The sequence below is a fragment of the Arachis stenosperma genome, chromosome 6 (assembly GCF_014773155.1).
Source record: "Arachis stenosperma cultivar V10309 chromosome 6, arast.V10309.gnm1.PFL2, whole genome shotgun sequence".
NCBI classification, from domain to species: Eukaryota; Viridiplantae; Streptophyta; class Magnoliopsida; order Fabales; family Fabaceae; genus Arachis; species Arachis stenosperma.
The window spans coordinates 13114357-13126810 of record NC_080382.1 but is presented as its reverse complement, the minus strand read 5'-3'; the positions used below and the strand labels follow the sequence as shown (position 1 = coordinate 13126810).

At 26.4% G+C, this 12454-nt stretch overlaps 2 protein-coding genes and 1 pseudogene across 2 annotated transcripts; 1 reads left to right on the top strand and 2 right to left on the bottom strand.

Moving 5' to 3' along the window:
* The first annotated feature begins 1346 nt into the window (after positions 1–1346).
* Positions 1347–2469, top strand: LOC130936651 (maturase K-like; annotated as a pseudogene).
* Positions 2470–8155: 5686 nt separating this feature from the next.
* Positions 8156–9808, bottom strand: LOC130933696 (ATP-dependent DNA helicase RRM3-like). Its single transcript, XM_057863315.1, has one exon. The coding sequence runs from the start codon at positions 9806–9808 to the stop codon at positions 8156–8158; it is 1653 nt and encodes a 550-aa protein (XP_057719298.1).
* Positions 9809–9973: 165 nt separating this feature from the next.
* On the bottom strand, positions 9974–11164 carry LOC130933695 (uncharacterized). Its single transcript, XM_057863314.1, has one exon. The coding sequence runs from the start codon at positions 11162–11164 to the stop codon at positions 9974–9976; it is 1191 nt and encodes a 396-aa protein (XP_057719297.1).
* Between the last annotated feature and the right edge of the window lie 1290 nt (positions 11165–12454).

Sequence of the window (12454 nt, the reverse complement as noted above, 5' to 3'; positions counted from 1 at the left end):
AAAAATTGCAACTTAGCTAACGGTACATATTAAAGTGTGAAACATGAAAAAATTATTACAAAAAAAAAAACATAAAAAATATTAAAAATTTAAAATTTTAAAAAATATAAAAAAAGTATGACAACTTTTCATGATAAGTAACGTAAGCTTAAGAACTGTCTTGATTATTATATAATTAAGGGTTTAATCATTGATCTACTACGTATACTCTTTTGACCAAAATCCATAAATAATTAAATTTTAAAAGTTAGCTTGCGAAGTTGCGATACACAAACATACATCAACCACTAATACATACTTAATATTTAATAATCGAACAATATATATAGTTTCAAAGATTAATCATATTCTTATTACGTAATTATAGCTGTGGGGGTAATGTATATTCACTTTCATGATTGCTAGTTTTAATTCCCGTGCAAAAAATATAGACTTTTTTGTTAGTGTAGTCCTAGGAGATAGAAGTTATTTTATTTCAACCTCTTGCGAGAATTCTTTTCCCTATTCACTATTATTAGCAAATCCTACTACTTTTTTTTCGTGGGTTTTACTATCTCTAATATTTTTATAAAATTATTTAACATTAAAATTTAAATTGATAAAAATCATATGAATAATTATATATTTAATATTTTTTAATGTATAAAAACTTCTTTTGAACTTTAAGCATGATTATGCTTAGACATTTTTAATTTACATTATACTGAATTTCTTTTTCTTAGAAATAATAACAAAGATTAAACTCTTTTTGTTATCATATCAAAATTTTGATATTATATTATAAAATTATTTATTCTAAAATTTAAATTGACAGAAAAAATATGTAAATTTAATAAATATTATTATAAATAAACTTTTAAATATATTTTTAAAAAATTTGTATATTTTTACTTCTAAAAAGTATATTGAAAATTTTGTAGGTAAAATACATATATCACATATATAAAAGTGAAAATTTTGAGTAAAAATATTAATTAATGCATACTTATCCTTTAAAATAAGAAAAAAGATAAAATATTAATTATTATTGGATTGTTTAAAGAGTCCTACTTAAAAAAATTATTAATATTTTGAAATTGAAGAAGTATTACTTGTATTTTATTATTTAAAACTTCTAAACTCATTACTGTATGTTAATAATGCTCCATTTTTTCATTCATAAATAACACTTGTAGAGAAAGGAACTTTTTCTTTTTAATATTGTATTATTATAAGTGAAATTCTTCATGATAGAATTTTAAATAGATTAAATAATCGAATTTTAGAAATTTGATATTTCAATCGACTAATAACATATATTATAATCGACTAATAACAACTACTAATTTGTTTCTAAACCCTATCCTATTCATCTGGAAATCTTAGTTCAAATTCTTCGATACTGGGTGAAAGATTCACCCCTTTTTCATTTATTAAGATTGTTTCTTTATGAGTATTGTAATTGGAATAGTCTTATTACTCAAAAAAAATTTATTTTGACTTTTTCAAAAAGTAATTCAAGATTTTTCTTGTTTCTATATAATTTTTATGTATGTGAACACGAATCCATCTCCCTTTTTTTACGTAAAAAAACCTCTTTTTTACTATTAAACTCTTTTAGCGTTCTTTTTGAGCGAATCTATTTCTATACAAAAATAGAGCATCTTGTAGAAGTCTTTTCGAATAATTTTTCGTCTACCTTATCATTCTTCAAGGATCCTTTGATTCATTATGTTAGATATCAAGGAAAATCCATTCTGACTTCAAAGAATGCGCCTTTTTGATGAATAAATGGAGATACTATCTCATTTATTTCTGGCAATGTTATTTTGATATTTGGTCTCAACCCCGAATGATCCATATAAAGAAATTATTTGAGAATTCATTTCATTTTTTTGGGGGGCTATCTTTCAAATGTACGGCTAAACTTTTCAGTGGTACGGAGTCAAATGCTAGAAAATTCATTTCTAATAGAAATTGTTATGGAAAAACTTGATACAATAGTCCCAATTATTCCCTTAATTAGATCTTTAGATAAAGCGAAATTTTATAATATACTAGGACATCCCATTAGTAAGCCCGTTTGGGCCGATTCATCTGATTTTGATATAATATGAATCACTAATCTTTCTTTCCTGGGATTTTTCTATTTTTCATATAGTTTTTTGTTTTAAAAAGCATAAAAACGATTTAAGTGCAATAATCGCACCGAGTGTTATTTTTACCCAAGGCTTTGCTATTTCGGGTGTTTTAACCGAAATCCATCAATCTGCAATATTAGTACCCGCTTTACAATCTCATTGATTAATGATGCACGTAAGTATGATGATATTTGGCTATGCAGCTCTTTTATGTGGATCGTTATTATCTGTAGGAATCTTAGTTATTACATTTGGAGAAGTCATACAAATTTTGGGTAAAAGCAATAATTTGTATTTTTTAAATGAATCCTTTTCTTTTGTTGAGATCCAATACATGAATAGGAATGAAAGGAACAATGTTTTACAAAAAACTTTTTTTTCTTCTTTTAGAAATTATTACAGGTCTCAGTTTATTCAACAACTCGATCGTTGGAGTTATCGTATTATTAGTCTGGGTTTTCTCTTTTTAACGATAGGTATTCTGTCAGGAGTAGGGCTAATGAGGTATGGGGATCATATTGGAATTGGGATCCCAAGAAAACTTGGGCCTTTATTACTTGGACCATATTTGCGATTTATTTATATACTCAAAAAAATACGAAATTCGAAAAAGAAACGCTCGGTTTCCATTTCGGTTGTAGGTGTAACCACTCCGCTATTAAGGATATGGCTGAAAGAAATAATAGAAAAAGAGCTCCAGTATAAAGATCTTCATTAGTGCGTAAACCGATTGTATACCAACACCGGAATAGGCAATATTCACTGGACCAAGAGCACCCCCACGAGTAAAAGCTTCTACAGCCGGTTGACCAAAATGAGGATCCCAAATTGCATGAGCAATAGGTCTTACATGTAAAGGATCCTGTACCCACGTCTCCAAATTTCCTTGCCAAGCTACATGAAAGAGATTTCCGGAAGTCCACAGAAAAATTATTGCTAATTGTCCGACAAAAATATTTTGATAAAGACGTTCCTCAGTAATATCATCATGACTCTCGAAGTTGATAGTAGAACTAGAATAGATATTTTCTGTTTCCTACTGACACGAGCCCATATCTTTGCTTTTCTATCAATCTCTAGTTCTAATCTCCCTCCCCAATCCGATATTATAGTGCCAGTATAGACCAAAATCCCGTTATGATCCAATTCTGACCGATAATAGATACCAGGGCTTTCCAAAATTTAATTGATTACAATTTTATAAATTTCATTTACTATAGAAGTTCCCAAGGAGTTCATTAGAGGAATATTTCCAATAAAAATTGTTTGTTCTTGGATATCCTTATTGTTTTTCCAAATTAATCCCGTAGATACATATAATTCAGAGTAAAATAATATTTTTTAACAAAATGTCAATGACGTTTTATATTTTAATAATTAAAATAATATTTTTTTATTACAAAATGTTAGTGATGTTTTATTTTTTCATGATTAAAAATTTTTTTATTGTAAAACGTCAGTGACGTTTTGTGCTACTACCATAACCGTATAAACCACTAAAATAATCTAATATTTTTGTATTTCACATTTAAATTATTCATATATAAAAATTTTAGCCTAGAAAGAGTAGTATTATTAATTATTTTTTTATTTATTTTTCACGATATTTTTTAGTCTAAAATATCAAAAATTAATCCATTGCAAATTTTAGTTTTATTTGAAGATTTGTTGTGGATTAAAATTGAATTTGTTTACAGGGACAGGATACCAAAAAATAAAATCGTATTTGACATATGAGATATGGACAGAAATATTATATTTAAAGATATTAAATTAGTGTATTTTGTGTTTATTTTAACAGAAAAAACACATAAATACTAACAAATAACATAACTTATTTTTTTATTATTATTCTTATTAATTTTTCATAATTATATTTTTTTCTTAATTTTTTAAATAAAAAAAAATTAAATTTGTATAATTTATTTTATTTTATTATCAAAAAATTTATTTTTAATGTCTTATTTTATTATAAAAATAAATACAACCTAATAAATCATTATATATATAAGATAAAATTTAAATTTTTATAACTTACTCTATGAACAAAATATTCATCCAAATCTAAATTGATTACAATTATGAATATACTCCCCTTTAAACGGATCATCACTTCTTATGATGTTTTAGTTAATGATTGTTTATATCCCAAGCATGTGATTTGGGGTGATTGTCCTCCAATGAAAAAATAAAAAGGTTGAAACAAAACAAAACCAAAAAGAAGGGTATGAATAAAAAAAAAGAAGTCATAATAACACGAGCAATAATTGATGAGGGATAAAAGGTGGTATCGAAAATTTCAATGAAGAGCAGCAGTGGCAGGTGGGTGGTGAATTAATTCCAATTTTTTGGAGCCCAAGTAACCTATTTGACTTTCTGAAAGAACGATGGAGGGTACTATGGTCATTTCATATGGCGAGCGAAACTTGGGTCGCATCGTTCCAACTTCCAACTTCCAAGCAGGCGGCGCGATAGAGAAAGCGGAAGAAGACTGCATTGGATTTATTTATTTATTAATTCATTTATTTCTGCTTCACATTTTTCAAAGCTATAAAGTTAGCCCCTCTTAGTTGTTGGAACTACAAAAATGCCACTCATAGTCATACATGTTATTGTCATTATCTCATTATAGAGGAAAGAATTTTTTTTATTTTTTATTTTTTATCCAAGATAAAAAGTTTTGAATTTGCCGCCTCTTAGATAAAAAAAATATTTTATTATACAATTATCTAATTTATATTATAGATAAATAGTTCACATTAATTAAATAACTAATTCTATAAATTTAAGTTTAATGTTTAAAATTTTTTTATTAATTGTTTTTTTATTTATTCCTTCTTTACAGTTACTCTTTTTTCATTATTTAATAGAGTTAATATTTGAAAAATAAATAAACAAATTATTAGTGTCACCTAAATTTTCTTAATAACCTTAAAAACTAGACAATTTTCTTAATACCTTATTAGTATTTAACTTTTTTTTTTAAATAAAACAGTTAATTATTTCCTTAATCCTTGTGCACAATCTTAAAAGAATAAATTGTAAAATAAAGAAAATATTTGTTAAAGAACATTTGCCAAAGTTACTAACGTAAAAAATTATATTGAAAAAAGATTAAAAAAATAAAAATTTAATTAATATGTGTCCTAAAAATATAAATTAAAATTATTATTATTAAATATTTTAAATATTTTATTTTAATAAATATATATAATATTTACATTAAAAATTAAATTTTACATATTTTCTATAATAATTTTTTAATTAATAACTTTAGAACATGTATTAGTTAAATCTAAAAAATAACGTGTTTATTAAATATTTTTTAATAATTGGTAACCTTATTAAAAGGTACTAATTAAAATTTTCGCTATTCTCATTTCACATAAATTTTATACTCTATTTAATACCCTTTTTTCATCTTTTAGTATTAATTAGTTTAACTTTTTTTAAATAATATTTATAAATCAATATACCTAAATATAAACACAATATATCTGAATATGTTAATTTATAAATAAAAAATTTAAAAATCAACATAATTATCAATATTTAAAAGAGAATAGTGAAAAATGTATGTGGATTCAATGCTTGACGTACAAAATTAGTTTTCATTTCTTTTTTTTTTTTTTTCCCTCTATCGTAATTAATGAGTGGGTAAAGAGAGCATGTGTGAATTTACTTCTTTACGTGCATGGGAGGGTAAAGGGTATGATTAAGAGGGTTTACGTGAAGGGCCATATATTATAATTTGAGAGAGGCACACGAGGTAGCCGAATCATTACGCATAACCATAATAAATTACTGCTAATAACTTTGTCATTGGGTTAGGTTTCCCTTTGTCCGTTTAGAAATTAGAAACATGCTATATGCCTAAAATTATATTATATTTAACACCTATATTTAATAACTATATTTAAAGAGTCTGTTTTTTGAAAAATTTTAAAAGTAACTTTTTTTGAGTTTTAAATTTATAAAAAATAGTAATATTAATGTTCGGTGTAATTTTTAAAATTAGATTACAGTTTTTTAAGAAATTATTTAGGAGTTTATAGAGAAATTAAAAAAAATGACTTCTATCTCTCATAATACTATTATTTTTTATCATATTTTTATAAAATAAATACTTTAAAATTAAAAACTCAAACAAAAAATAACTTATTTATAAACTTTTTAATATAATCATTTATTATTTAAATTATTTTTAAAAAATTAATTTAACTATTTATCCAAACTAGATCTAAGTTGTATTGCTCAATATTTATAAATTTTTGTTGGGGTTTATAATATCAAATCATTTAAAAAAGGTTTAATATATTTTTTATATTTACATTTTGGCTTTTTCTATTTTTATCTTTCATATGCTGCTAATAAAAGCAAATTTTAAAATGAAACATTTATATTAGATGTGCTGCTCTCTATCTATTTTTATGGTTTAACTGACATTTCTTATTCTGTTCCACATTATATATTATGTCAATTTTTTTCAGGTATAGAGTCTTTCATGATCATCAAATATACAGTAGTTATCAGTGACGAATTTAAAAAATTTTGTGAGTGAGGGTAATATATATATATATAATATAATAATAATTTTTATCATTATATTTTGTTATTATAAAATATAATTAATCTTTAAATTATTTAATCAACAAATTAAAATACTAAAATAATAATTTAAATAATAATATATAAAGTAAAATTTTATTTTTTTAGTTTTTATATTTTAGAAAGATTAAATAATATTTTCATTGTCAATACAATCAAATGTCTCTCTTTTTATATATATCGTTAAATAACGATTTAAAAATTCATCTTTCATACGATTACAAAATTAATTCTTTATAATATTCATATTTAAAAAAAATTGCAACTGATGTTGTTCCAAAAATAACTAAAGTTAACTTAAAAATAAGACACCAATAAATAAACAATACTATTTTGATTTCTTATTTTATTATTATTATTATTATTATAGATTTAACCATTTTTTATTTAATAGTCACTATAAAATTAATATTTTTATAATTCATTTTTAATTTAATATTAATATTTAATAGTTATTTTTCCATTGATAATAAAAAATAACTCTAAAAGATGTTAACAACAAATAAGTTTCGAAAAACTAGATATACTTTAAATATATATATTCTAAAAAAACTTTAGATGTCATATTTTGATGTAATTTTTTGCAAGTAATATTAAAAAATAAGATATTTTTATTCTCAAAAATTTATAATTTTATGTCAACTGAATTTTTTAAAATTTTTATTATTGTGAATGATTAATTTTTTTTGAAAAATAAAAAAATCTAAAAATCAAATTTTGCTCTAAATATTTTTGTGCATCTTCTAAATATTTATTCAAACGTTGGCAAAACAATTTAGATTAAATAAATATGTCATTTGTCAAATACAAAAGTTTTTTTGGTCACTTTTAATAAATATAATATTTATTAATTATTTTTATCACAATTTTTAAATCATTCAACGATTATTTTGTCTATATTTAAATCTTTTAAATATTAAATTAGTAGTTACTTTTGTTTTGAACAAATAATCAAATATATATATATAAATTTGATAAGTTAAATTAAAAATAATATTTTATAACTATATATTTTTTTAAATTTAGTATAACACTATCATCGTCGTTATATAATAAACGTGTTAAATATGTTGTTTTATCTTTATTCAAAGTAAAATATAAATAGAAAAGTTTGAAGTTTATAATATTCTTAAATCATAAGGAGGCAGACATGAAAAAAATAAGAACATATATAACTGTAATAATAGCATGTTAATTTTACACTAAATTTTGTATAAAAAGCTAATAAAAATTTATCGATCGATAACCTAGTATCTTACTAACTTCATTAGAAAAGCAATTGGCATAGGATGTTGTGCTCCTTGTTACACATTTCATTTCAAATCTGAAAAAAGAGTTATAGATAAATTAGTAATATCTATAGTAAATATTTGTACAAAAGTATAAATCATAACATGCTATTAAAATAAAAATAATATTATTCTTACCTAAATATTATTAAAAACCTCTTTGAACACGACATTTGTTGTTAATGACTTTGGATTGCCGTCTTCATCTAGAATTAAAACCCTGAGCCCACTGCGACTCTTAACTCTTGACAAAGCAACATAAAGTTGTCCATGGGTAAACACTGATTTTGACAAATAAAGCCCTACATGTGATAATGATTGACCTTGACTCTTGTTAATGGTCATTGCAAAGCATACTGTCAATGGAAATTGTCTCCGTTGGAACTTAAATGGCAATCCTGAATCTGAAGGGATCAAGTTCATTCTTGGAATGTACACTTTATCTCCAATATTTCTACCGGTCACTACTGTCGCTCCAATTACATTGCTGCCAAGTTCGTTAACTATTAATCTTGTCCCGTTGCATAAACCTGAAGTCTGGTCTATGTTTCGCAGTAGCATTACAGCGACTCCTGGCTTCAAAGTCAACTTGTGATTGGGTAGTCCCGAACATTTGATGTCATTTAGGAACTCTGGTGTGAACCACTCTTGTTGTACATCTTCATTCTCATCAGCTTGACATGTTGTGTCAGAGCTCAAATACTCCTTTTCCATCCCTGGAAAGATTGTCAAGACAAAATCGTTTACCTTCTCGACACTCTCAAGCGTGGGTGCAAGAATTGCCCTACTCTGAAAATACCTGTAATCTGACATGTTTTGCAACAAATTTGGATATGCAAAGTCTACCAAATGAGAGAGAGGGTCATCAGTAGTTGTAATCAATAGATCATTTGGAATTTCAACTTCTGATTCATCACCAACAACAGAGCCAATATTTCTATTTCCAACATCAAGTATCCAATTAGCAAATCTCTTCATTTCACCTTCATCTTGATCCGAAGAAGACATTAGAAGCCTCATATTCGTATGCAGTTTCAGAACCTTACAAAATGACCACAGATGGGATGAGTTAATAGCGGATGCCAATATATCGTGTCTACTTCCTTTCGGAATCACCGGAAGTATCTGTCTGAAATCACCTCCTAGAATAACAACCTTACCACCAAATGGTTGATGTATCTTATGTTGATCGGTAACTGACATAAGATCCCTGAGCGTCCGATCAAGTGCTTCAAAGCACATTTTATTGAGCATTGGAGCTTCATCCCAAATTATTAAGCTACTTTGGATGAGCAGCTCAGCCTTCAAACTGCCATGCTTGATGTTGCAAGTAGATTCATCAGTAATTGTAATGGGTATTGAAAATCTAGAATGAGCCGTTCTGCCACCAGGTAGGAGTAAAGAAGCAATTCCACTGGATGCGACATTTAAAACAATTTTTTCTCTAGATCGAATAGCAGAAGAAAGTCCATTCCAAATAAATGTCTTACCGCACCCACCATGCCCATAAACGAAGTAAAAACCACCAGAGTCTGTAACAACAGCATTGAGTATCTCATCAAATACTAACCTTTGCTCATGAGTCATCTTTTGTTCTGTATATAAGTTTGTATGAGTCAACTCATTTGTGTCATATGCTAACTCCTCCTCTATTAGCTTATTCTGAAAAAGGCGAACATGAGACATCTCAGGATATGGCATTGATTGATAGTCTCTTAAAGATCTCGCATTGCTGTTGAGTATCTTCTCAATCTCAATAAGGCAGAGGTTTTTCAAGTCGTCATCAGTCATGCTTAGTCCTAGAAAAAGCACATAGTGGTTTTATGAAATATTTAATAAATAATTCTAAAATAAAATTATTAATATTCTTAATAAAAATAAAGATAATAAGAGAATACAATCTTGATATAAAAAAAGACATAGTAAAATACCTTGGTTTTTCAAAGCTTTTCTCCTCTAATATAGTATTCCAGTAGCCAATAATGTCCAAGTTGCATTCCAAACACGCTCTGGGTTGCTAATGATATTAGATATCAGTAGCATCGCAAATAATTTTCTCAATTGATGACCAGATGCAAGTTCAGCTACCTCATTAATAGCTGCAATGAATTTCCTATCATCGCACAGTAGTCCCATGGAATAGCAAGCATCTTGGAAGCTAGAATATGTAATTCCATTAACTGTCCTAATAGACTCATATGTTGTGCAACCTCTCTGAACAGCTAACAAAATTCTCATATAATAAATATCACCTGTACCCGGTGGAACATAATTTAACCTCCCGATAGAATACCCTCTTTTGCGTGGATGCCACACCCTTGATTCTCTATCATAAACAAATTGATTTGGAAACTCAGCATACGTCAAAGTTTGACCTGCTTCAAATTTTTTATTGGCCTCTATCCATGCTAAGAACATTGTACATTTTCCTTCCTCTTCTTCCACAATTTCTTCATGATCGTCATCATCTTTAAAGATGATATTTTGCTCTCCAGGCAAATGAAAAGTTAATCTCATCACTGAAGGCCACCTTTGATGAATATCATACGCTAAGGTTCTCCACACAGCCTCACATGCAGACAAATATCTGCAATCATAGAATTGTTTGATCTCATCAATAACCTGAGCATCCTCTCCACTGGAAGCTTCCTTTGTAACTCCAACTGCTACCCTGTCTGGACCTTTATTCACATACTTGAACAAATATTTGATAGCATTCGACTTGTTGCAGTACTCTACATTAACATGCGCTTGATAAGACATCAGTAGATATGCATTGTATGGAACCACATTCCTATTATTCATATGGACTCCCTTCTTCTCAGTAACCACCCCTGTGTCTCGTCTTCTATATGATGGGTATCCACTATCATCGATAACTGTGGTTTTACTGAATGTCTTGGGATAATATTTGGTGCAGTACCCATCTTTCATGCAGGGAGATTTTGAGAATGCTCTACCACATGGTCCATGAATCATATATGTAGATACAGCTCTAAACAATTTTGGATGCTGAGCAGGATCTGGCAACTCTGAAGATATTAATTGATCAATTTGAGTTGTCGTTGTTATCTTATGGTCTCCACTTAACCATAAAAGAATGTCTATGGGTGAACACTGATTTTGGCAAATACCCTCCTTGACCATTAACATGAGTCAGGGTCAATCATTATCACATGTATGGCTTTATTTGCCAAAATCAGTGTTCACCCATAGACAACTTTATGTTGCTTTGTCAAGAGTTAAGAGTCGCAGTGGCCTCAGGATTTTAATTCTAAACGAAGACGGCAATCCAAAGTCATCAACAACAAATGTCGTGTTCAAAGAGGTTTTTAATAATATTTAGGTAAGAATAATATTATTTTCATTTAAATAGCATGTTATGATTTACACTTTTGTACAAATCTTTACTATAGATATAACTAATTTATCTATAACTCTTTTTTCAAATTTGAAATGAAATGTGTAACAAGGAGCACAACATCCAATGATTTTCTAATGAAGTTAGTAAGATACTAGGTTGTCGATAAATTTTTATTAGCTTTTTGATATAAAATTTAGGGTAAAATTAACATGTTATTATTACAGTTATATATGTTCTTTTTTTTATCTCCCTCCTTATGGTTCAAGAATATTATAAACTTCGAACTCTTCTATTCATATTTTACTTTGAATAAAGATAAAACAACATATTTAACACGTTTATTATATAACGATGATGATAGTGTTATACTAAATTTAAAAAATATATGATTATAAAATATTATTTTTAATTTAACTTATCAAATTTAAATATAAGTCCGTGCATCGCACGGGTTTAACACTAGTATAATATATATACACGACACAATAGTGATATTCACAAATATATAAATAAATTTTTTTAAATTTTAAAATTTATTTATTAATTACAATTATAAAATAACAAATCTATAATTGTTTCACTCTTTTTTAAAAGTTATTGTAACAAATTTATTTAAATCTTAAATTATCATTTATTTTTACATAATTAAAATTAATGAGTGAAGTAAAATTATAGTGGAGTCAAATTTAATTATATAAGGGGGATAAATAAATTTTATTAGTATGTATTAAGTAAAAAAATTTTAAACCCTACTGGGACACTTGGCTCCACTTACTTACATATGAATCCGTCCCTCGCCTAAAAACTGCTGTTAAATTAAAGTAATTTTTCTTTTTATATTTTTGCAATGTTTTTTTATTTTTTAAATTGTAAAGTATTTTCAACGATTAAAAATATATTATTTTAATTTTAATAATATTTTTTAAATATTGCTTGTATAACTATTGTAGCTATTATAATGATAATCCCCACACATACATAACATGCGCCTTTTTTTTTTCTCAAACTTTGTTATTATTAAAAAAAAGTAACGATTGAGGGTCCTAATTTATCATATTAATTATTTTTTTTAA

Coding starts and splice junctions, on each gene's coding strand:
- LOC130933696 (XM_057863315.1), bottom strand. CDS start 9,808: ATGACTGATGACGACTTGAAAAACCTCTGCCTTATTGAGATTGAGAAG.
- LOC130933695 (XM_057863314.1), bottom strand. CDS start 11,164: ATGGTCAAGGAGGGTATTTGCCAAAATCAGTGTTCACCCATAGACATT.